The sequence below is a fragment of the Protopterus annectens genome, chromosome 3.part0 (assembly GCF_019279795.1).
Source record: "Protopterus annectens isolate FY-2018-M chromosome 3.part0, PAN1.0, whole genome shotgun sequence".
Taxonomy (NCBI): domain Eukaryota; kingdom Metazoa; phylum Chordata; order Ceratodontiformes; family Protopteridae; genus Protopterus; species Protopterus annectens.
The window spans coordinates 216,142,526-216,169,120 of record NC_056731.1 but is presented as its reverse complement, the minus strand read 5'-3'; the positions used below and the strand labels follow the sequence as shown (position 1 = coordinate 216,169,120).

The 26,595-nt window shown below is 41.3% G+C and overlaps 1 protein-coding gene across 1 annotated transcript in view; it reads left to right on the top strand.

Moving 5' to 3' along the window:
* DNAH11 (dynein axonemal heavy chain 11) overlaps positions 1-26,595 on the top strand; it is a 4,606,558-nt gene that overhangs the window by 436,227 nt on the left and 4,143,736 nt on the right. The window contains exons 8-9 of the mRNA XM_044065542.1: positions 221-337; positions 12,171-12,308. Of these exons, the coding sequence (XP_043921477.1) occupies positions 221-337; positions 12,171-12,308 (255 nt within the window). The remainder of the gene's footprint in view (positions 1-220; positions 338-12,170; positions 12,309-26,595) is intronic.

Genomic DNA, 26,595 nt, shown 5'->3' with positions numbered 1-26,595 from the left:
AGATTAATATGCAGAAATAGAAGAACATGTGATTATTGATATAGAGGGGACAATACTGCCGATTTAAGATACCTCAGAAACTAGACTAGCAGAAACAGCAAACCAGTTTTACACACTGACTATATCAAGCCATATAATTATTAGTGCATTGTAGTGAACTTGAAAGATTGCACAGATTTCCTGTGAGCAAAAAATGATAATGTTCTTTTTTGATTTGCAGGATTTTGAAAATGACTACAGACAGTTCAAAGAGAAAATCTTGGACCTTGAGAGAAGGCTGGGTTCTCTTTTGTATGCTGCCTTTCTTGATTGTTCTGGCTTAGAATCTGCATTTAAGGTAATTCTTATCTGGCAGTTTTATCGAGCATTTTGTTAATTGAATGCTGTTAACTACAGAAAGAGCACAATAGATATCTTTAAGTGAGTTGAAAGCAGTCAAGAATAAAATTCTAAAAACAGATGCCAGTCTAATGGCACAGAAGCAATGTATCCATCTTGCTGCCAGTGACCTGGATTCAAAAGGAGGTGTAGGGTGATGTTAGGAGTAGCCAGTAGCAAGCTCTCCTATGCCACTGGTGAGGTTTTGGCAAGAACTGTTTCTTGACTGGCCTCTGGTAGAGCCAAGAAGTTTAAAAGCTCAGTAATTCAGTAGGGGTACATGACAATTCATGTTAACTAAACTGCACATTGCTCCTTCTGGGTAGGGAATCTGACCTACACTGCGGCGGGATGTTTGCCCCCAGCAGCTGATCCTTGGCTCTTCATTAGGTCTTTGTTCCCTTTGCTCAAGGAAGTATACCATAAGGCTGACTTCCTGAGACATTGTGGGCTCTCAGTGATGGTCTACATCTTGGATTATCTAGTTGGGAGCCATGAAGGTACCCAGCGGAGAGTGGACGTAGTGTCAGGGAACATGGCTAGATGCTCAACCGTAGGTCAGGAGGGAAGAGCAATTAAAACAGCTGCACTTCTTTGAGGTCATTTCTTTCATAAGTCCACACCTTCGGGTCTGTAAGGCTTGTTGGTATTGACCATTTTGATAAATGCCTTCAAACAGAACAGTAGGACCAAAACATATTTTAGATAACATTTCTCCTATGTGTGTTAAGTTCCTTATCCCTTTTGATGATGATGGTAACCACTGGCTGCCTTTTCTTAGTATCTGGATTCACTCCTCCTGATTTTCATTTGAGAGAAACCAATCTGGACTCACTCAGTACCAGATACCTTTGATGTTTATTAAGTCCATACTCTGGTTTTCATCTGAATTACAAGAATTTATGGGAGAAGGGCTTCCATACATCTCAGCTGTTTAGGGGATATTCCAGATCTCTCAACCCAATGTGTATTGAATATGTGCTGACTCCCATTTAGGTCTTTACAGCAGCATGGGTAGGACATTTAATAATCCATTCCTTATGGGAACTTTTATATACTAGATGGATCCTCTTTCTTGTTGTCCTAATTGTGATATGTAAGATAACTGGAATAAAAACACTTCAGTGAAAGGCAGCTGATACGCTGCATCTTAGACTGTCTTTCAGATACTGTAACTCAGATTCATGTTACCAGATCAGAGACAAGTGCAGTGAATCTCAGGACATCAGAAAAAAGACAAGCAATTGTCCAGCAATCTGAACACACACACACACACACACACACACACACACACACACACACACACACACACACACACACACACACACACCACGTGCGTGCTCTTAAGATTGTCTGCTATATTATGCTTCTCTTTTGTTTATCTTCCCAGTTGGGCAAGGAAGTGGTCATTTTTGATCAGTGCCCTATCTCAATATACAAAGTAAAATAAATAAATACACGTAAACAAATCCTCAGTAATGGGTACTACATTAACAAATATTAAAACTAAATGAAACACCACAAAGACGGTTTATCTTCCTGGGGTGTCAATGCAGCAGTGATCCTAGCTGCATCCCTCTGCCAGGATGTGCAAGCTGTTGACAGCCATTCTGTCCTTCTGTCCCTCGATTCCACCAACATCCTGGTTGCTAATCAATCTCAGATAATCTGGGTCACAGTCGAGAGTTTATTCCTCTGGCTATGGAGCAGAAGTGTTTTAATTTTGGAATTTAATTGCATGCACATCAGGGAAGGAGCCTCTCTGTCAGCTGAGTGTAACAGATTTATGCAAGTTTATTATTTACTAGAGACGTTCTTTACATCTTTGTATTTGTGTTACAAATATAATCCCATTTATGGTTTCCACTATTTGTTTCAGAGCAAATATGTATGCAATTGAACCAGCTAAGAACAAATGCTTAAATATATTTGCTCATGTCTGTTTGCTTTTTATTCCAAAATAAAGAGATATTGTTATTGGTAGGTTAAAGCAGATATCAAATTTGATCTGGTACATTGGCCAAGAGGTTAGCTGTTACTCTGTACTGCTTGTTGCCTAAGTTTGAAAGTCTCCCCCTTTTGGATCTGAGCAAACCCATCCTTACCTAAGCCCTCGAAGCAGTAATTTATGACATCCTCAAGCTCTGCCGGATCAGCTAGAAGTATTAGGGGCTTAGATATAAAGCAGTCGATGCATACCTTTTTACAAGCCTAGACTGGACCTGGGGATTATTCCCTCTGCATCTGCACTGACAGCAGAGGTTCCTCTGCCTGTGACACCAGTGTTGTATGTTCCCCCTTCAGCCCATCGTTCTTTGTCTGGGCATATGGAATGACTGTTCCTTTGCCTTTCATCCTGTTGGTGCCAACAGCTTGACTGCCTCAGACACTGGCTCCCTCTTGGATATTTTCAACTTACAACCTACAGAGCCAAGAGCATATTAGAGCCAAAGCATGTGAATCGACTTCCTGGGGTAAGGATTGAAGCTCAGGGTTTTGGAGCCATCACTCTCATTGGGTGCCCTGGACTTAGATTGCTCGACTCTAGTCTTATTGTCTGATCCAATGGACTTTCTTACTTGGATTTGCCGATCCGAGGTGAACCATGCCCTGTTGTCCAGCCTTGGCATCAGCATTCAACAGTGTAGAGAGGATCCTTTCTTGATCAGAGACTGGGGTTTATGTTACTAAGTCACACCTATCCCAGTCCTTTTGTCTATGTGGTTCCTTGGGCTCACACCATTTAACTTTGGGAAAGTCCAATCCAGTGGACCTTGAGCTTCCCTGCTTTACAGGATCCCTAGTTTCCTTAGTGCCCCCCAGGAATCACCCACTTTAAAATCAAGAGGAAGCATTTGGTTTCCCTTGAGGAGTCACTAACTGAGGATTCTGACCTTGATGAAGGGAAGGGGTCTCCAAAATTCCTGTGTGAGGATGTCTTCTTTGACAACATATTAGAATCAGTAAGACAGTGTGAGGGATGGACCACTAAATTTTCCACCTTCAAGGAGTCAGTATTTTTGGAAGCCTTTGACATAGGCTCGTACACATCCTGTGTCCATCTCCCTCCAGATGCCATTGTTGATTTGGTGGCCCTGTGGGCATGAAGAGAACCTGATATGATGGAGCCAATCCCCCAGAAGCCTGTAGTGTTAGTTCCTCCTAAGGATTTACCTTTTTGGAACAAGGGTCTGGTGGTGGATGCTATTCTGGTTGCTGCAGCCAACAAGAAAGAGATCCCCAAGGAGAGTTCTACAGTTCACCCTCAAACAAGGAGCCTATGGCATTGAAACATCTGAGGAAGTGCACTTATGCTTCAGCCTACTTTGCATTGCATGTGTTGAACTACTTTGGGTCTTCTGGCAAAGTTCAAGAGATATTTGATTGTGGAGATTTCAAAAACTATCAGCACAGCAGCCACAGTGTTCTTGAAGTCTCTGGAGGTTCACTGTTTACATTGCAATCCATTTCTAATGCATCCATAAGGCTTTTTTCAAATGCTGACAGTGGTATGGCTCATATAGCAGGTACCAGTATTACTACGCAACACCATGCCTGGATGAACCTGTTTAACTTTGAAGACTACTTTAAGGCATCCTTTCTAAACATCCTGTTCAGTGATGCAACTCTGTTTAATCCCAACATCAAAGATACATTGACCAGGAGAAAACAAGAAGAGAAGATGCTGTTTGCCATTGGGGTCAGTTTCTCCGCACTTCAAGGGTCCTTTTCCAGGAACTAAAAATAAAATGGAAGAGAATTCTCTTGTTTCTTTTTCCCCACATGTCACCGCATTTTTCCAGGCTGTTTCTGGTCATGGTGCCCCTTGAGGCAGAGGGCAAGGGTCGTCCAGAGAACCAGGGCTTTGGGGGTACTTTCTTTGGTGAGCCCTTTCAGCATCACTGAAGGGTTGCCTGGCTACATGGCTCTCCACTGCAGAGTTTGGGAGTCTTTCACTTCAGATGCTTGGGTGTTGAAAGATTATTCCATTCCTTTTCCTTAAGCTCCAAAGAAACTAAGATTCCTTCCCAATGTTTCACCCCGTCAGCAAAGGGAAGCAGTGGTGGAAATAAAAACATGGATTCTCAACTGAGTAATCCAAGAGGTCCCACCAGACCAAAGAGGATCTGGGGTGTACTCAAGATTATTTTTAGTGCAAATGAAAAACAAGGACTACAATCCCATTCTGGACCTCAGTGAATTAAATTTCTATGTGAAACAGACCGGGTTTTGGATGGTAATGGTGCAGTTCATTTTTTTTCAATGAAGAAGGGCAACTGGATGTAAGCAGTAGACTTCAAGGATGCCTACTATCAAATAAAGGTAGTGAGGCACTCCAGGAGGTTCCTGTGCTTCCAGGTAGGAGCCAGCCATTATCATTTCTGGGCACTACCCTTTGGGCTCACCACAGCCCCCAGGTATTCACCAAGTGCATGGTAGTGTTTGCAGCCTGGTTCAGGCTGCAGGAGTTCCATGTCATTCCTTACATGGACAACTGGCTTCTTAGAGCAACCACAAGGGTATCTCTAACCCAAGCCAGGGACTAGTTGCTCCAACCGTGTCTATCTTTGAACAACACTGTAAACTATAACAAGCCCAATCTGCACCTGGTACAAGCCCTGGAGTTCATTGGATGCCATCTGATCACCATCTGTCATATTGCCTCCTTCCAGAATATCCTCTCTGTGGATTCAGGTATCTCAAGTTCTTAATTCTCAGAAGCCTCCAGCTTTCTTAATTCTTGGGCTCCTTGGACTGATGGCCTTGTCTATTTGTCTTGTGCTGCTGAAGTGTTCTACATGAGAGTTCTTCAGTGGACCCTGCTGGTTCAGTGAAACATCTCACCCAATGGATCTTCCTATCTGTCTTACCTACATATGCCACTGCCACATTGCTTGGTGGCTAGAGTCTCACCATGTGTTTTTGTTTTTCCTCCACCCCAGGCCACAGTTACCATGGATGCTTCTCTCCTGGAGTGGGGTGGGGGGATTTTGAAGTGAAGACAGCCTGAGGCACCTGGTCCAAGTCAGAGACCAGTCAATATATCAGTGTCTTAGAGATTAAAGCAGCCCTCCTAGTGTTACAGATCTTTCAGGACTTTCTCCCCAGGAGTTATAAGCATCCAATTTGACAACACAGCAGTGTTATAGTGCATAAACAGGGGGATCCCACTCATATTCCCTGTTTCGAGAGACCATAAGAGTGTGGCAGTGGGCTATGTCATTTCAACATTTTCTAGTAGCAATGCACATCCTGCAGAAATTCAGCATACTGGCAGACAGCTTGAGCAGGAGCATCATCATGCATTATGAGTGTTCCCTCCAGAGATACCAGTACAAGTGCCATTCCTGCTACAATCTCTTTGCATCCCCCTCGAACACCAAGTACAGAAGTTTTCCTTTTGCCCTGATATCCCCTAGAGGGATAGTCACCAAGGGAGATGCTCTTCTTCATGCTTGACTCTGGGTGTCCTTTATTGCTGTCTCTTGACCCCCTGTGTAATAGTTTCTTCAGAAGTCAGCCTGTTGCAGAGTGGCATTGATCACCATAGCCCCCTTTTGTCTAAGATAAGTTTGGTTCTCCTTTCTGTGACCTCATCTCTTGTACCCTCCTTGGCTTCTGAATCTGGTTCCAGATTAGATTTTTCACCCTCAGGTCTACCTCCCCCAAATCTCAAATCTCTCAGGTCTCTTTGTTTCTTCAGTTCCAGTGATGGCCAGCATACCAAGCTTTGTAAAATAATTGTTTATATCCTTTCATTGCCCCAGAAACCTTCCATCAGCAAAGTTTATGCTAACAAATGGAAAAGATGTTCTGTTTGGGCTTCTTCCAAAGATTATGTCCCTTCCCTGCTCCTGTTGATGCAAGTTTAGATTTTTTTAGTGGATTTGTTTCATTCTGACCTTGGCTATTCTACTACCAAGGTCCAGTTAGCTGCCATATCAGATTTTCATATTGGTGTGAGTACTGCACTTGTTGCATTTTCCGCAGTCTCAAAAGCTTTTCTGAAAGGTTCCTTCTTCCTTAGATCCCCTGTCAGGTATTTGTTCTACTTGGGATTTGGCTCTAATGTTGGAACCTTTGACTAGATCTCCTTTCAAGCCAGTTACTACAGAAGATTTGAAGCTGCTGTCTTGGAAGACATTGCGTTTGGTGGCAACATACCCCCTTACCTTGGTTTTCATAAGGACATGTTTTCTATGTACCAATCCCTTCTTCCTACCTAAAGTGGCCTCTGAGTCAAATCTAAATCCATCTGTCTGTCTACCTGTTTTCTTCCTCAACTTCAACAGCAAAAGAGAATATATGCATCACTGTTTGGATGTTCATTGTTAACTAAGGCCGGAACTCTAACCAGCTTTTTGTCTCTTTCTCTAAAACTTATTTGGGTAAACCCATTTCAGAAGTGACTTTATCCAGATGGCTTTCTGATTTGTACTTTCTTTCTGTACTTATCAAAGGGAATTTTCTACTTGGTAGAATAAAACTCATTCTACAAAAGCTGTTGCTATGCCAGCTGCCTTTTTTGCTCAAACCTCTTTAGATGAGATTTCTGCAGTTGTTACCTGGTCTAGCACTCATGCCATTGCAAGCCATTACAAATCAGATAAGCATTCCAGAGCCAGGTCTATCTTTGACTACACCATTTTGCAGAATGGTGTCTCCTGATGTCACCCTGGGTTTTACTGGCTAGGTACTCTGTCTCACAGGTTGAGATGGATGGAAAAGACAAAATCATATCCCTCGTCCCACAGGTTGAGATGGATGAAAAGACAAAATCAGATCCCTCTTACAAATTCTCATCCTTCTATGCTTCATCTGTCTGACTGTGCAGACTGGCCTGAAGTCTATAGTTGGAGTTACTTGTGTAGTGCTGTTTGGCAGTTGATCCTTTATACAGTTGTTTCTTGTCATCTCCATTTGAACCTATATCAAATTTTACAAGACTTTCTGTTTTAATGAAACCCCTGAAAAAAAAACACACACCCTTAGAACACCATGATAACCTAATAACTTAATACAAACACACAAACCTATGTACGTGTTCACATAATGAAGTTTACCCCTCTGGATAGGAACAGTTGTCCTAAATCGACAGCTGCACTCACAAGTATTACCTAACCTAAAATTAATATTATCCATACTAAAGTGCTGTCGCTTCTTTTCTTGATTCCCCTTCTAAGTAAGAAAAACAGCTTTTATGCTTTCAGAAAACATTAACATTTAGCCTTAATAGTAAGTGCACTGGTTATCTTTAAATAAAAATAAATCATGCACTGCCCTAGTAAATGCATATAATTGTTTAGGTATCAGGAAAGCTGCTATCTCTTATTCACTTCCAATAATCTCAAACTTTGTTTTTCACAAAACTGCTTGCCCTTGTACCTTTTAGTTTTTCATTTCTCTCAGCAAGCAATGTCCAGAACTCTTGATTTATTGATGCTAGCTTGCCTCCATAGGAACATAACAACAGAATAGAATATACAGCTGCCCTCAGCTGCAAATGTCTTAACTCACACTGAGCATTTATTTTCTAAAGGAAGAGTTTTCATTACATTTACAGTGTTGTGTTATTTTTGGAAAGCCAACATGCTTACACAAGAAACTTATCAGAGTAAGCCATGGACATTAATCCAAACATTCCCAAGTGAAATGTAAGAGAAAACATCTCAACTCAGCATATATTATAGTTGGTACTCTTTTACACCCCAGCCCAACAGCCCAAGATATTAACTTAGACATGGTTTTGTCCAGCTATTCTTCTCTTTTTACATTATCAACATTTCTTAAAAATATGTTGTCTAAAAAATATTAATCACATACAATAAGAACTGACAATGCTCTATTATGTAACATGCAATTTATGTAATAAAATGTTTTATACAAATACTGTTAAGAACAAAAATAGTTTTACAATAGTTACTTTCCTTTTTTCCCTTTTAGATCACTTCTAAACATTAATGGCATGAAGTGGGGTATATGCTTTTTAGTCCTGCCCCCCCCCACCCCCCCACCCCCCCAGTAAGTTTGGCAAAGTCAACAAAAGTCCAGTCTTGATTTTCTTTCAGGCCTTCTAAGTTCTTTCTTTGCTGGCATGCAAGCAGTGTACTTACTAGCTAGTAACTGACTTTTCTTAAAACTGCCAAGAATTACTAGTCCTTATCTCTGTTTATTTTGTTCACACTGAGAGGCTGCAATTAATCTTTTTTTTTGATCATTGTGCAGCCATCTTGGAAGATGCAGGAATATGTAAGTCTTGGGTGTATCCCTGATATGTCCTCCATTGTGTAAAGATCTCATTTGGTGGATGATTTTGTCTCAGGCTTTTGAAACAGTACCAGTCTGTACTCCATAAGAGATTAGTTAAGTCTCATCCATTTCCAGAGAAGAGGAAGTGGCTTTCGTTGCCTGCTTTTTCTCAGACTGTAAAGATAAATAAATAAACAAATACAGTTGGAATGTTTAGAGTCTTAAAAACATCTTATAGCTTCACATGTTCAACAAGTATGTTGCGTAGGCTGTGTTCTGTGGGGTGAGTCTCCAGTCTGTATTGTCCGAGGATGGTGTGACAGCTTATGATCTGCATAATTTGGCATTTTAGCAAGTGAGAAATGTACAGGAAGTTATTGCATTTTAGTTTGGGAATACATTCTATCTTTTCAACTATTTTCTGTCCTAGAATGTCTGGTTAGGTTTTTTTTTTTGCTTTGCAGTAGTGGAGGATTTCCAAAAGAATATTCTTCCAGTTTTTCCAAACTATTGGCTTCTGGTGGTCCCTTCAACATCTGTTGTGTTTAGTCCCTGTTTTGGTCCCTGCTTAAGTTGCAGTCCCTTTGAGTGATTGTGTGTTGGGAGAAGTTAGTTCTGGCATCATTGAAAAGGACTGCCTTCATTGGAATAGAAATGGACTTTCTTCTTAACTGGCCTCTCTTTTTAGAGTAGAGGACCCAGGAGGTCATATTCCTGGTATGCTGGGTCGGGGTTGCAAAGGTAGATGAAGGACTGCATCCTAGTGTACTGTGCTGGGCATATAACAGCCATGATGTTTACTCTGTCCCTGACCTGCTTTCATCTGCTGGCAAACACCTGGGAGTGAGGACAGATATCAGGAGTTGCCAATTCACCTTTTGTTCTTTATTGGTGTCAGATCCTTGCATTTCAGCTCTGCAACAGTGGAAAGTTACAGCCAGTCTAGTGGTGGAATTTCACTTTTTAACATGAAGCTTTCCATTGATCCTTGTGATGCATGCCTTGTCAGGTCTTCAAGGCATTTTCACATATCAGGAAGGTTGTCATCGTTGTGAACTCCCTATGTTGCTGTACAAAGTCCTCTTCTAGAATTAAGGCTGAAGAAATCTCCAGGCATGTCATGCTCCGGAGTGAGGGACTTTGGAAGTTGGCATGTCACTAGGAGAAATGTACTGTCCTTGTTATCCTCACTGCAGTAGGGTAAGGAGGAGTGAACAGTAGATATGTCCTTTTTAATACCAAAGAGGAGGTAATCCTGTATGCCTTTCCACCTTTGTCTTCATTTCTGTGCCTGTTGTACAGAATCCAAAGAGAAGATAGTTTATTTTTGGTCAACCCTTGTCTGCTAATGTAATCCTGATATCAGACACATAGCTGGCCCAGATACTGTTTCAGTATAAGTGAAGGATGCTTAAGATAGTTATCAGAACAGCCATGTGCACCTTACAAGCCTAGTTACCTCATGGCACCTTTGATTATACTTGATCTTTCTGCTGAAATCTCTGGTACTTTAGAAGCCACTAGGAAATCTTTCTCCAGGAAGTCTTATTCTGTTAGTTGGAAATATTTATTCTGTTTGGAGAAGATCCCCCTCCCCCAAACTGGTGAACTTGCATGTCTACTTGACCTTCTTTAGACAGCTGTTCAGCTTAGTCTCAGTTATTTCATGGTCAAGATGCATGTTTCTTTTCAAGATTGTGTTTAACAAGTGAAATAGTTGAGAATATGGGACATAGTTTGCATTAGTATATAGACGCACAGATGGTGTTGTTATGATTTTCTTTCTGGTAGTTTTGACTGAAGTCATAATGGCAGTAGCAACCCATCTGGTTCTCAACAATTTTATTGGGGAGAGGGTTTGCTTTTACATCTGCAACATCTCGAGGACTGCAGGATGCAATGGGAGTCTATAAACATGAACACGTGTAGTAGTTACATGCAGTTCAAGGCTTAACCATTGCACTGCTGCCTTCCCATTAAATGTTATGTGAGTTGTTGTCATCTGTAGTTATCAAAAAGACAACCAGTTGGATTTTGCAATACTTACTCCCATTTCCAGAAGGCATAGTATAAGAAAAGCATTTGAAAAGTCACTTCAAGGACAGCTAAACATGGATCATGTTTCCTCATCTTGTAGTGCATTTTTCCTCACCACGAAATGATTCCTGCAAAGTATGATAACTTTTTATTTTCGTTGGTATATTATATGACATACTAAATTTATGACTTTTAGCAAGTAAATGTTTGTATAGCAATGTGTCTGTAGCCTTGGCATCTTTGTCTTTCATTAGAACCATAAATGTGTTCAGTCTGGAGTAACAGACTTACTGTGAAGAGACAAAGCATTTCTGATATTGTCAGTCAAGAAGAGCTAAGAGTGGAATGATATGAAATGTAATACTCTCTCTGGATGAGGGAGCAAAGTGCCTGTAAAAAGACTTGGAGCTATCAGCCATACTCTTTCAAAAAGACAATTTAATTTCAACAGCTTCTGCAGGTGTAAGAAAGGGCTCATTACACTTTGAAACACGTTAAGAACACAAATATGTTAGAATCTCCAGAAAATAATCAATAACTTGTAACTAGATATTCCTAAAACAGGCAAGTAATTCTGAGTCCTGTCATTTTGAGTGAATGGAAAGAAGGTCCTACAGAAAAGCACATGTGTAATCTCATCTTCTATGTTAACCAGATTCATGGTGGAAAAGATATTTAAAAAAATCTTTGTAGCAGTATAACTTTCCAATAGCATCATTTAAGGTTAGAATAAAAAAAAATAGTGATAACTATTTACTGTGCTGCTAGGAGCTTTTCTGTTGTATGCAGATAGTGATCCTTAAGTCTTCCATTCCCTGGACATTGTATCATTAACTGCGACTTGTTCTCAGGGCTGCTTATCTGTTTCCTTGTGCAGCAGATCTAGCATCTTCCCAACAAACAGGCCAACTTTAATGTTTTTATGTAGCCAGCAATGATCACAAATAATAAGGAGAAGTTCTAAAATACTGTGGACTGTGCTGCATTTATAGTTTATCTGACATAGTCTACTGTAACTTAAATTTATGATTAAGTTTTCTTCTAAGTAGTTATGAAGGGGTCTATATTACAAACTCGAAAGATAAAAAAAAGCGAACGCTCTTTTATTGAACAGAAAGCCGAAACCACTAAATATCAACGACACAGAACAGCAATTTGTTTCCCATAGAAAAAAAATCAATGGACCATTTTCAGGACTTTGCAGTTTGCTCCACTGTGGTGCGATCTCAGAGTTGGTATAGTTAAGTAGGGGGGTGTGGGGGGCACAGCCTCCCACTTTATTTTGTGTTTGGATTTTTTTTTTTTTTGCAGAGCAAAAATCGCTGTTCCGTGGCTTCGATATTTAGTGGTTTTGGCTTTCAGTGTTCGATAAAAGAGCATTCTCTCTTTTCATCTTTGAGTATAGACCTGTTATGAAGCATCAGCACCATGGACAGCAACAAACTGAACTTGTATTTATATTTTTCATCTGCTGTTTACTTATTGTTTTCACCATTTTGTTGCAGCTGTTAGCTATTTCTGGCTATTTTTTGGAAAGACCAGTTATTATGGAAATCTTCAGCCCTGTTTATCTCATCCTACTTCAGATGTTTGACCAGGATTTAAACAGATGTAAGCAGCTGTATGATATACATATGGATCAGGTATGTTACAGTGTCTTGTGTGTCTACACTCTGTGTGTGTGTTTCTGTGTGTGTGTGTGTGTGTGTGTGTGTGTGTGTGTGTGTGTGTGTGTGTGTGTGTGTGTCTATTTATACATATATATATATATATATATATATATATATATATATATATATATGTATATACACATACACACACACACACACACAAATATTTTACTGTGTAATTGTTTGGTCTAGTACAGCTTCAGTACAAAGGAAATAAAAAGTCTTCTGCAGTCCCTGCTTCTTAGAGCATGGTACATAAGCAAGTTTTAAAGTTATAGATCAGCATCTAAATGGCCACCTCATTCATTTAAAGTTTCTTTGCTGTACATATTTACTTTTGTATTTTTTTTTATGATTTTTGCTATCACTGTTGGCTCACCTTCTTGGAAAAGACTACTGGTGCCTATTATTCTATCTGTCTTGTTTAGAACTGCATAATTTCATTATTAGATTACTGCTGCAATAGCCTAAGCTATTCTGATAATATCCTACCAAGGATATGACCAAGCAGCTAGCTTATCAAAGTTAACGGGCACCTTCCACGCACATTAGCTGCCAGGAACTTGAACAGGGCTCCATATAAAAAGCAGTTGTAATGCCAAAAGCTTCAGACCTTTCTTGTTCCAAGAAGGGAGGCACCAGGCCTGGAAGTAAAAATGCTAGGAAACTTAAAAACAAGAGTAAATTTATACACAAAAGTATATACAGCCACTCCCTGGTAATAAAAAAAAAAAGACAACTGAAGGGCAAGGCTGGTGGGAGGGGATGGCTACTGCAGTAGTGATCTATTAGAATATTTACTGTTATGACAAGTTTACTTTCATAACTGTACTGTGTTCAGTATTAGATCACTGTTGCAGTAGCCTAAGCTATTTGGATAGATTATCAGAGCTTAGAAAACAAAAAGGGAGAAGTAAGTAAGTTAAGAATCCAGAAGCTCCTAGGGAATGGCCGTAACAAGGCCTTTTCTGGACCTGGAAAAGGAATCAAATTTATAGTGCTCTGGAAGTATGTGCACAAGACCAATTTGCTGCCTCTAGAATACTACTAGACTATACCCCTTTCCAAAAAGCCAAGAAAAAGCCAAAGCCTGACTGAATGGGCCTTAACCCTCCCTGAAATTATGGTGACAGTAGAGCAAAAAAAAAAAAATCACAAGAGGCAACCATCTTGCAATAGTCTGTTTTGACATTAGTTTTCCTTCAGTCTTACCTTCATAGAAGACAAACAACTGATCAGATGTGGTGAAGGTTTGAGTTTTGTCTAGAATAGTTTATGAGCTGCCAGTGGCCAGCCAGAGCATGATGAATTCTTTCTATCTTGTTTTGGGGTTCTGGAAAAAAAAACAGACAGTGAGATTGATAGACTGGCTTAAGGTAAACTCTTTGGATATAAAAGAAGGTTCATGTCTTAAAAATAAGTATTAGCTATTAAAGAAACCCTGTCCTTGTGGAAAATGGGTTAGAGCTGCCAGAAGCTTGTAATGTAGATACTTTACTTGCAGAAGTGAGAGCAGTCAATAAAAGTCTTCCATGTAAAGAATCTCAATTCAGCCTGATGAGCTAGTTCATGTGAAGAAAGAGTAAGGTTCTGAAGCACAAAATTATTATCCCGAGGAGAAGCCACCTATTTTCGATGTGTATAGATATGTAAAATCATTTTTTAGAAACTGTTTGACTTGCAGTAGGAAGAAGGAATGGGATCCAAGGACAGACAAGCAGAAATGGCCAACATATTAATCTTAATAGAAGAGTAAGACAGACTAGAAGCCAATAACTCACACAAACAAAATCAACAGCACTATCTTTAGGGAGTTCTTCTGAACCTTTAGAAGAACCCTGGAGTTCAGTGCAGAAGCATAAAGGAATATTCCCATCCATGGGAATGAAAAAAACATCTGACTTTAGGGCCTGTTTTCATGGAATCCTTGGAGCAGAATTTCTTTGACTGTCTGTTCTGAGAGGAGGCAAATATATTTACTTCAGGTGTTCCCCACAGTTTGGCCAATTCCTGGAAGACCCTTGGGTGCAGTTTCCATTCTTGAGGGTCTGTTCTGGTCCTGCTTAGCTTGTCTGCTACTAGATTTTGATCTGTCATAATATACAAAGACTAAAGGCTCAAAGAAAGGTCTCATTACACTGTTTGCAGATCTTGCACTTTTATTCTGTTTGAAACTGTCCTCCAAGCTTGGTCTGAGGCATCTGTTTTGACAGACCAAAGTGGATGTGGAACAGGAGAATGGATGACATGGATTCTGAAAGAACTGGTCTACCCACCATACAACCTCTTTCCTTACAAACCCCAGAAATGAGATCTGAAAAGGTAAAGTGTGCAGATGCTGAGTCCAGACTGACCTGAGGTACCACTAAATTTTTCTCATGTACAGTCTGTCTGAGTGAATCAAATGACTAATAAAAGCCATGTACCCCAGAAATTCCCTGGCAGATACCTGGTTTTGATTGAAAAAAATTTGGAACATCCATACTTCTTTTTGGGGGAAAGAAGAGCTCTCCACAGTTTTTCCCCTGGTTGTACAGTGTAAAGTCACTCTCTCAATGTCATATTCTCAGCAGCAAGCAGATTGTGACAATACTTCATCCTCTCCTTCAGGCTGTAATTCTACGATGATGCTTGTGACTAGGCAACAGCCCTCTCCCTCCTACACACATTTGTAATTCTGATGTTTGCTATTGTTGATTGTAGGCTGTCTTCCCACCTCCAGTCTAGATTTCAATTTAAAATGGTGTTCATGTCTATGGTAGACTGCATCTACTTGCTTCTGTTTTTAAACTAGTTTTGCCAAATGTAGATCCTTCTTTCTACCATTGACAACTCATATAGTTGAAATAACTTTTATTGAATACCAATCTGATGTCAATCTTCATTCATTCATGACAGCTGGGTCCCGGTTCCGTCCTTGGAACAGACTCAGCCATTGTAACAAGCTCACATCAGCCAGAAACTGTTGAGATAAGGTTACCCATAGTGCCTCTCTTCCCTTCAGATCTCGTTTGCCGCATAGAGTTTCAAGATGCGTCAGGCTGTGCTCTCAAGCTAAGTGGTTTATATTTCTATACATTTCTTGATATTTTTTTCACCTTTACAGCTCCCCTCTTCATATTTCTTAGTCACTTTATTATATATGACTGCACTAGTGTGTGAATGCTGTTTTATCTGTCTTTTTTACCTATTTGGTATTTCTTCCTTACCATAGTTTGTATAGGCCCCTCCTTTCCCTCTTACCTCTGGTAACTCTTTAATACCATTGTTGGTATTCTTTCCCAGTTCTTCTTCCTTTTACCCTTCTGGGTATTTCTTGTGCTACCATTGTTGGTACACTATCACTTGGTCTGTTTTTTCTATTGTGCATGTGTCTGTGTGATTGAGTGAACGGCTGTTTATTGTTGAGATTTATCTGATAATGGCTGACAAAAAAGGTACCAGAGGATTTGAACAATGTGACAAATGAGGCAGGAAGATGCCCAACTTCGATGGGCATCATTCCTGCGTGTATTATTTATGAGTGCTGCAGTTACAAATCCAGCCACCATGAGAGCTCTGAAAAGGCTTTAGCACCCACACCCTGGGAGAGCATAAAAACAAATTGATCTTAAAGGGTTTGTTAAAAAAAACCCTTTTTGGAGACTTTGTGTGAGGCGTAGGTGTCAAAACCTCCTAAAAAAGGAAGCGAAGAAGAGGAGCCACTCAAGCCAAATGTCTCCTCTGTCTCATGAACCAAAATAGATTAGTCCTAGACTAACTGCCCTTGCGAGTCATTTTAAGCCTAGCCAATTATCCTTTGTGAGACTCAAACCCTGCACCTTGTGTTTGTAAGGCAAACACCTTAACCATTAGGCCACCCTCCCAACTTCCAAAGGCCAGGTTTCCATGGAACTGAAGCCTAAACAATTGAAACTGGTACCGACAACTGTCTCGGCACCAGAGTCTGTGACCCCTTCCATGGTGCCATCTATTTCCATGGAAGCGACTAAAGTTGCCACGGTACCTCAGACCCTCTCCGCACCAGTAATCGTTTCCCCTGTAAAACTGGTCTCTTCCACCCCAACACAAATTTTTGGTACAGTGCTGAAGATCAAACTACCAAGGACTTAATATTCCCTGTCAGTTGACCCCTTTGCTGATCAGCAGCTCCATCCATTTGTTGATTGCCCAGAGTCTTCCTCGGGGATGTCTGTTCGTTCCACCAGGAGCATTTCAGAGTTCGATGTAGTTAGAACTGTTGGATCAGCTCTTGACAGCCATAGGTATTTCAACACCATCTAGGACCTCCCTCCCTCCCACCCAGGGCTGAGGTTTTTTCTCCACAGACTCCAACTTATCTTCCTCCTTCAACATCCCACCAGATTTGGAGCCCTTGACACTGATGCCTTTCCCGGTGCCAGCTTCTTCGGTACCAATGGTGGATCTCACTGTGGTGCCGGAACCCACTCTATAGACCTTGGCTCATTAGGAGCCAACCCACCCATGAGATTGTGACTTGGCTGCCGGCTCTGGAATCCCTAGTATTTATTTAATTATTTTACATTTGTTAACCGGGAGTGTCTGACTGAGCCAAAAAGGCCCTTTTGCAGCAGAGGTCAGGGGAGAAAAGCTCTACAAAGAAAAATTACAGATACATTTAGTTATTTAGACATGATCAATATATACACAAATTACAAAAGACATGTTTTTACAGTGGTATGCGGCACATCACGAGTTACAGTGGAGAGAACAAACAAAAAAATATTAATTTAAAAATAAAGGTAATTAATAGATTTGTGGTGTACAGCTGAAATTTGGAACATAGGTAGAATACATACATAGTACACAAGTACAGTACATACATTGTAGATTAACCAGTGTTTGTGAGTAATATTGAAAACTATTATTAAGTACTCTAGATTTAGTATGTATACCTTATCCGCTTTCACTAGCCTGGGGAGCAGTCATGGCACTGCCAACTTTGCTTGAGATGTTGCCTGATGAGGTCTTTAAAGGAGGCTTTGGATGATGTGTTTTGAATGCTAGTGGGGACAGAGTTCCATTTTTTAGCCACTGGACTACTATATAGCGCATATCCAAAGCTATTGTAGCTGTTGGTGACTTCTAGTAGTAGTTTGCTTGATGATCTAAGAGGTCTTTTGGCTGAGTGATGTTGTACTAGGTTTTTGAGGGCAGGGCACTTATTGGGGGGGGGGGGTAATATAATTACAGAGGCAGAGCTGATTGTAGGTTAGGAGGTTGAGCAGTTCAAGCCAGTGGAGCTGTCTCAAAGCAGTACAGTGATGAGTTCTATATGAGCAATTTGCAGCAAAGCAGGCAATTCTGTTATAGCAGGCTTCCATTTTGCTTAGTTCAGTTTTGTTGAGATTAGTCAGAATGGGAGATGCATAGAGTAGGGTGGATAGAAGTTGGGAGCGAGCAATGGCTGATCTTGTGTTGTTGGCAAGAAATGGTTTGATACGGTAGAGTGATCCCAGTTTGGCATGTACGTTTTTAATAGTTAAGTTGAGATGACTATCAAATTTTAGGTGGGAGTTTATGGTTATTCCCAATAGCTTAGCCTGTGCCACTGGAGCGATTGGAGTAGCATTTGTGGAGTAGATAGTGAATTGACTGTTATCAGTGTTTTTGTTAGAACTGGTTATAATCATAAGCAGAGTTTTCTTTGGATTGAGGATAAATTGGGCTTTAGTAAGGTAGTTTTCAACGTCAGAGAATGCTAGTTGAGTTGTTTGCAGGAGGGTGGGAATGTTTTGTACAGCACAGATTAAGGTAGTGTCATCTGCATACTGAATGATGGATGCATGCTGTGTGGAGGTATGGAGGTCATTTGTGAAGACTGTGAATAGTAGTGGTCCTAAGACAGAACCCTGTGGGACTCCTATAGTTATGGGCAGCTGAGGAGAGAGAGAATTTTCCCATTTCACAGCCTGGTACCTGTCAGTTAGGTAGCTTTGGAACCAGGTAAGAGTGGAATTTGATAGGCGATATTGGTTTAGTTTGTTTAGCAGGATTTGGTGTGAGACTCTGTCAAATGCTTTGGACATATCCAAAAAAAAAAGAGTTGACACCTGTAGGCCTTCATTTTTGAGACTGTTTACTGTGTCTGTGAAGCAGAGGAGGGCTGTAATGGTACTATGGGCAGGTCTGAAACCATGCTGAGTAGGTGACAGGATGTTGCTGTCTAGGAGATAGTTTAGCATCTGGGTATGGATGCATTTTTCTAGGATTTTGGCCAGGGTGGAGAGTAAAGCAATGGGTCTGTAGTTATTAAGTTCAGTGGAGGTCCTGCCTTTATGTATGGATGTAACATAGGATATTTTCCAGAGTTTGGGCACACAGTTTTCAACAACTGATCTGTTTATAAGAGTGGAGACTGGGATAGTAATAGCATCTGCTGTGAGTTTCAAGAAATAGCTGGGGAGTAGGTCGGCTGCTGTTGATGCGGTTTTTAGTTTGGAGAACATGCTTTTGATTGAAGTGGTGGAAACTGTTTTGAGGGTAAAGCTTGCATTAGTGTTATTTGTGTTGGGGGGGATAGTGAGAAAGGAACTGTCCTATGATACTAAGGATAGAATTGAGTTCACAAAGTGGGAGTTGAATTGTGTTTCGATGGGAACTTTAGTGTCAGGGGTGGTTGGTTTTGGGGTAGCCTTTTGGGTGGATTTTATTAGTTGCTTTACATTTTTCCAAAATTTTTGGGGGTTGTGTTGGTATTTAGTTTGTAATGTTGTGTAGTAGGATTTTTTGTCCAGCCTAATGCATTTTTTTCCATGGTTGCGCAGTTCTTGGTACTTAGTTAGGCTTTGTGTGTCTTTGTTTTTTTGATAGTAAAGCCAGGCAGTGTCTCTGGACTTCAGGATTTGTTTGGTTTCTTTACTGAGCCAGGAGTTTTTAGAGGTTCTAACCTTGATTTTGTGCAATGGAGCGTCACTGTCTAGGTGTTGTAGAAATGTTTTGTTGAAATATGCTACAGTTACAGAGTAAAGTGTTGAGGACCTCAGGAGAGATTTTTTTGTGTTTCTAGTGGATATATAGTTAGTGGTTTTGCATATGCTTGTAATACTACATATAAAGTATATTATGTTGTGGTCACTTAGGTGTCTGGGAGACTGCCTGTGTGAGGGTACAATGTGGGGTTGTTAGTTAGGACCCAGTCAAAGATGGATTCCCTTTTAGATTTTTTTATCACATCTAGTTGGAATTTGGACTAGCTGCTGGTAGCCATGGAGATTTATTAAATTACTTGGTGGTTCTGATATACAGGTGAACCAATCTAGGTTGAAGTCCTCCAGAATAAGGGTTTCTTGTGAGTATGTGGAAGAACACCAGGATAAGAATTCTTCAAGGTTAGCAGGTGTATTACCAGGTAGAATATAGATCACAGTTGTGGTGATGACCTTTTTAGGGTGAAGTTGAAGGTGTGAGATAAGTATGTCCCAATTATTGGGCGAGGGGTAGGAGTTTGGTAATTGACGGACAGTTAAGTTGGACTTGCACAGTAAGGCAGTTCCACCCCCTTTACAAAGTGGTCTGTCTTGTCTAAAGATATTATAGCCAGTAGGGAGAACTTCTGAGTTAGCTGTTTTTATTTAGCCAGGTTTCTGTTAAAGCAACTATGTCTGGGGAGTATTGTGCTATTGTGGCCTGGAGTTCAGGTATCTTATTTTTGATTCTTCTAATATTAATATTTAGCATTAAAAGATGGTTGTTTTTGCTGCTGTTGTTGATTTGCCCAGGGATGTAGAAAGTGGGGGTGTTATGTTTTGACATTTGTGTTGGAGCAGTTTATGTTGGAGTGGATGGATTTGGGCCTGGGTTTCAGTGGATATCCCCATTTATGGTGAGCCTGGTGTTAAAATGGTGATACAGATGTTGGAGTTTGGTGAGGAGTGTGAGAAAGTATTGTGTTTTTTTGGAGTAGGAATGAGAGCATATTTGTTTAGTTCTAAATTGGCCTGTTATGTAGTTTTTGAACAGTTGTGGGCAGATATTATTATAATGTGTGGTGTCTTTATATGAGAGTGCATAATGTAGTGTTGTGCTACTAAGTTTAGGGATATTGCTAGAGTGATAACTTGTGGTGTTGTACTAAGAGAAGTTGTGTGATAGTTATGGCTATAAAGTTTAAGTTGGTTCTAGGTGGGGGGTCTGAATAGGAATTATAGGGTTGCACTATATGTGGATGGGGAAGTAGTGTGGGTGATGTAAAAAATGCCTAGTGGGAATGAGAGTGATTGGGAATATTTTGTGTGGAGGAAGTATGGCACCGATTTTTTTCCACAGCGCTGTTTATTGTTCCAGTTGCTTTGCCAGTTTGATTCCTCTCACGGCTCCTTCTCTGGGGGCAGTGTCATTGGAGTGAGGTGTGACCCTGGATCTGAGGTTGTCTTTCTCAGTTCTGGGCTCCTATCCCTCTTCAGGTGGGCCTGCCTTTTAGATTATGGAGAGAGCTGTCACCTCAGCAGTCTCACAGTTGGCTCCCTCGATGTCGGAATGTCATATCTATGTGTTCTCTGGTTCACAGCTGTCACAGTCTACTACACTAAGGCAGCAGGCACGGGAGTAGCAAGACAGTCCTCTTCAGACCTCCCCTATGATGAGCCACCCTGTAAGAGATCATGCAAGAGGAAGCATGTTGATTCTCCGGAAGAATCTCTCACTGAGGATACAGACTTCGATGAAAGGGAAGGGTCCCCATGGTCGACCCCTGAGGATGTCTCCTTTGGAGACATCCTAGAAATCTTAAAGCAGAGGGGTGACTGGAAGCCCACCAACCCTTCCTCCAAGGAATCTGTCTTCTTGCAGGTTTTCTGTGCCCAAACTTCTACTTCCTGCGTGACCCCGCTTGCAGATGAGTTAGTCAAGCTCATTGTGCAGCGTGCTTGGAAGGTCCCTGATACTGTAGAGCCAATCCCCGGGAGACAAAACAAAATACTCCCCTCCTCCTCAGAGGATCAACCCCAGTCCAAGGCTTCAGTGGTAGATGCTATGGTGGTTGTAGTGGCCACAAATAAGGAACTTGCAGAGGAGAGTCCTACTGTCCATCCTCCAAATCAAGAGTCTTGAACGTTGGACAGATTAGGAAAGTGGGTTTATGCTTCCACAACCTTTGCCATTCAGTCGTTGAATTATCTGGCACATTTTACCTGTCTTCAAAGGGACCTGATCACTGAACTCTCAGAAACCGTAGTAGGAGCAGTGTCTGATGAGGAACGTGATAAGGTTGCCTCCCAGCGTGCGACCCTAGACTCTATCTCTAACTCTTCCATGTCATTGATTGCACATACAACTGAAGGGATGGCCAGTGTAGTGGGTGAAGGCGTTGTCATAAGATGTCACACCTGGATGCACTTGTGTGTCTTCGTGGGCCCTTTCAAGTTTTCCTTTGTCAATGTTCCCGTTGAAGCTTCCTCATTCATTGGCCCAAAAGTTAAAGACACATTAGCCAGGTGTAAAAAGGATGGAAAGACCCTTTTTGCTGTGGGCATATGTTTTTCCCTTCCTCACCAACCCTATTCCAGGAATCAGAGGAGTGGGAAGATGTGGTTCAGGAAGTCCCAAGGGCCTTTTCGGGACACATGAGGCAAGTTTTCTCCCCGGTTCAGAGGGGGGAACTCATCAGGAAGACCCCTTTCCCATGGCAGAGGGGGCCCGCATAACCAGGGCTCCAGAGATTCTTTCTCTGAGCAACCCTATCAGCACTTTTGAGGAGCGGCCTGACTGCCTACCTCTGGAGGCAGTCGGGGGAAGGTTCTCTCTGCACCACTTGGCCTGGCATTCAATAACATCAGATTCTTGGATGCAGACAATAATTACTAGAGGTTACCATATCCCCTTCGATCTTCATCCAAGGCCACAAAGGTGAATCCCCGATGTTCCACCCAGTCGGAGGGACACAGCAGCTGAAGAAATTCAAAAGCTGCTCAAAAACAGAGCCATCCAAACATTCCCACCAGACCAAGTAGGATCCAGATTTTACTCAAGATTCTTTTTAGAGCCAAAAAAGACAGGGGATTGGAGGCCAATTCTAGACCTCAGTATCTTGAAAACAGTCAAAATTCTAGATGGTCACAGATCAGTCTATCCTTCCTTTTTTGGAGAAAGACAATTGGATATTCTGTATAGATCTTCAGGATGCGTATTACCACATAAAAATGGACAAGTGCTCCAGAAGATATCTCAGCTTTCAGCTAGGAGCCAGTCATTACCAATTTAGTGCACTGCCCTTTGTTCTCACCACAGCCCCCAGGGTGTTGACCAAATGCATGGCAGTGGTCGCAGCTCATCTGAGACTGTAAGAATTCCAGGTGTTTCCATATTTAGATGATTGGCTCCTTACTGCCCCCATCAGGTATCTACTGCTTCACACCTTATACTACACTCTGGAACTGGCAGAGCTCTTAGGCATTTCAATAAACAAAGAAAAGTCAAATCTGGAACCCACTCAAAACTTAGAATTCATCGGAGCAACATTCGACATGAGATCCCGTCTGGTTGCTCTACCTGTCCACAGATTACAAAGGTTAAGATCCCAGCTCCAAGTGATACTCTCTCAAGACATAGTCCCAGATCACTTAGTCTTACAACTGCTATGATCAGTGGCAGCAACAGTCACCCTAATTCCCCTGGTGAGATTCCACATGAGGCTGCTTTAATGTCTCCTAGTGTCACAGTGGTCTCTGTTAACTCACCCCATGTTTTACAAAGTCTGCATAACAAATTGATGCAAGCAGGATCTGAATTGGTGAATGAACCTAGAAGAGTAGTTATGGAGTTGCCCTTTTTCACCCTCTCAGCCCAAGGCCATACTGATGCATCCCTGATGGGGTAAGGGGGGAATTTTCGGGGAAAGACCATCCAAGGCACTTGGTCCCCCTTAGAGGCCAATTTGCATATCAATGTCCTAGAACTGAGGGCAGTGCTTTTAGCATTGCAAACATTCCAATCTGCCATTCTATTGGGGACAATTGCTGTCCAGTCAGACAACATGTCTGTCATCTGGTACATCAACAAACAGGGAGGAACTAGATCCTATCTGTTATGTCGGGAAGTCATGACAGTATGGCAATGGGCGATTGCCTCCAACCATTTTCTGATAGCAACGCACATTCCTGGGAGTTCCAGTATGATTGCTGACAAACTGAGCAGATGCATTCTTCTGCCTCACGAGTGGTTTCTCAATCCCATAGTAGCAGCGGAGATCTTTCGTCATTGGGGTCAGACTTGCTACAATCTGTTTGCATCTCCCATAAACCACAAATGCAGCAGCCACTTTGCACTAATCCCCCCTCAGAGGGAGTCCCCAAGAGATGCTCTTCTGCACGATTGACCCCCAGGACTGCATTATGCCTTTCATCCCATTCTCCTAATACCCTAGTTCTTGAAGAAAGCACAACAGTTGTGAAGCAAAGTGATCCTCATTGCACCCTATTGACCCCATCAAGTCTTGTTCCCCTTTCTTTGGCCTCACCTAGTTCACCGTCCGTGGACTCTGGAATCAACTCTGGGACTCCTGTCTCATTTGCAGAGGCTGGTCCATCCCAACCTACCAACTCTCAAGCTGACCACTTGGTACCTCCACTTTCAGTAATTGCCAGGCAGAATAATCTATCTTCCCCAGTAGAAAAGATACTTCTGGCTTCCCATAAAACCATCCACCAGGAAACTTTATCTTAGGAAATGGAACAGATTTGTGATCTGGTCTCAAGGTGAAGGCCTAGATACCTTTTCAGCCTCAATTAATAAAGTGTTGGAATATTTGTCAACTTTACTCCAATCAAGAGCTTCAGTTTCTATTGGAGTTCATTTGGCAGCTATTTCAAAGTTCCATAATGGCTTCAATGATTTTTCCCTGATATCTCACCACCTCCACAAAAGCTTCCTAAAGGGAGTTATGCATTTAAAGCCACCTGAACCATGGAATTTGACGTTAGTTTTACAAACTTTGACTTGCCAGCACTTTGAGCCAGTAGTCACCTGTGATATAAAATTTTTATCTTGGAAGACCTTATTTCCTGGTAGCCATCACATCAGCCAAGAGAATATCAGAATTGCAGGCCTTATTTGTAAAGTGCCCATATATAATTTTTCATAAAGAGAGAGCATTAGTTAGGGCTAACCCCTCCTTTCTACCCAAAGTTGTCTTAGACTCAAATATTAACCAGTCCATTGATCTGCCAGTTTTCTTCCCAAATTTTTCAAACAAAGGAGAATATTGTTTGCATTTGTTGAATGTACAGAGAATTATCTTTTTATTTGGACAGAACAAAATCCTTCAGAAAATCTGACCAACTGTTCCTGTCTTTTTCAGGTCCTCGACTAAGCAAACCAGTTTCCAAAGTCACCTTGTCGAAATGGTTGAGAGATTGTATCACCTTTGTTCATCATCAAAATAAAATTAGTCTGTCAACTAAAGTGAAGGCTCACTGTATCAGTTCAATTTCCACTTCGGTGGCCTTTCATTCTAGAGCCTGCATGGATGATATTTGCACAGCAGCTACATGGGCTACCCCTCATACCTTTATCACTCATTACAAATTGGATATTGTCTCCAGGGGAAGAGCATCCTTTGGCTCTATGGTGCTCAGGAATATCCTTCCATAGGGCCTCTTGGGACATAAAGTAGCTATGGACTAAGTCTCAACTGTCATGAATGAATGAAGATTGACAACATCAGATAAAGAAGTTATGTTCTTTCCATAATGTTCATTCTGTGTTGTTGATCTTCATACATTCCTGACATCCCACCCTCCTACCCCCTCCAAAGGCTACTGGTGGTCTGGAACTAGTCCTGGTTCAGTAGTAGGGCAGTTCCTCAGACAAATCTTCCACTTTTTGCTTTCTATGGGTAAACTCAATCTGAAGGGAAGGGAAGAGAGGCACTATGGGTAACCTTTGCTTGAGAGTTTCTGGCTGGTGCGCTCTTGTTACATTGGCCAAATTGGGTCCGAAGACAGAACCGGGACCCAACTATTAAGAATAAATGAAAATCAACAACATAGATGGAACATTGTAGTAAAAACATAACTTCTTTTTTCTGAGACTTGAAGAAACAAAATTCAGCTTTTACAATAGGAAAGGATGACTCTCGTACTCAGGTTATTTCATTAATGCCAAGGTGTGTTTATTTTAAACAAAAAACATCTTTATTAAATTTTCATGTATGACATGGGCAATCTTACATTTATATAAATGAAAATAAAACATAGCAACACAGTTTCATTTGAGACATTATACAGAACAAACAATGCCAATACAACTGTAGCTGCAGACATTATATATCACTTTTAATATATCCAGTCATTGTCAGTCACCCATTACATTGCTCATTCAAATCCTGCCTTCTTTTAAATCTCATTCCTCCTTTGCATGTATTGATCCCACATTTCCCATTTTTTCCTATGTAATTTGCTCCTGACTTTTCCAAAGATCCTAGTTCCAGTTGTTTTATCTCTGTTACTATCTTCATTACTTCTAGTAAAGCTAGTGTAGACTTTTGTGATGCCCGTGCCCTGGCCCAGCAATCAAGGAGCCTCAATCCTCACCGCTAACACCAGAGAGGGCATCTCATATATGAGTAAAGGATAACAAATACACACAGTAAAGTGCAATTTCCCTTAAGATCACACAGAGATCACAGTCAGTCTGGGGCTGGTCGCTCCCTTGCTCTCCAGGTCCCCAATAAGACTCCCCACTGGCACAGCTATTAGGGTACAGATCTCAGCTTAGTGGGCAAGCTAAAACCTCTAGCACCCTCTCTGTCCAACCATTGCTTCGTGTCCTTGCCCAAGTAGCTCACACACACACACACACACACACACACACACACACACACACACACACACACACACACACACACACACACACATATGCAGTTTGAGAAGAGTGTATACAAGCACACAAACACTCCTGGGGAAGGCTGGTATAGTTTCTCCAGCTGTGCCCTTTTCTCCCAGATTATACGGTAGTACTACCTGCCACCACCCAGCTAATATTTATCAGCTGCTCAAAGGCCCTTAAAAGGGTGTCCAATTATTACTGTGCAATATTATTATCCAATTGGTAGTTGTGACTAAACAGTCAAGGCTTATTAGAGTGACTTGGTACAGGATCCTTATATACATGCAATGTACTCTTAGAGCTTAACGTATCTCTACACAAACCAGCCACCGTTAAAAGGGTTTAAAATATTTAATAATAAATAATTAAAAACACAAGACAATACTTTCTACTACACAGTGCTAGTCAAGAGTTC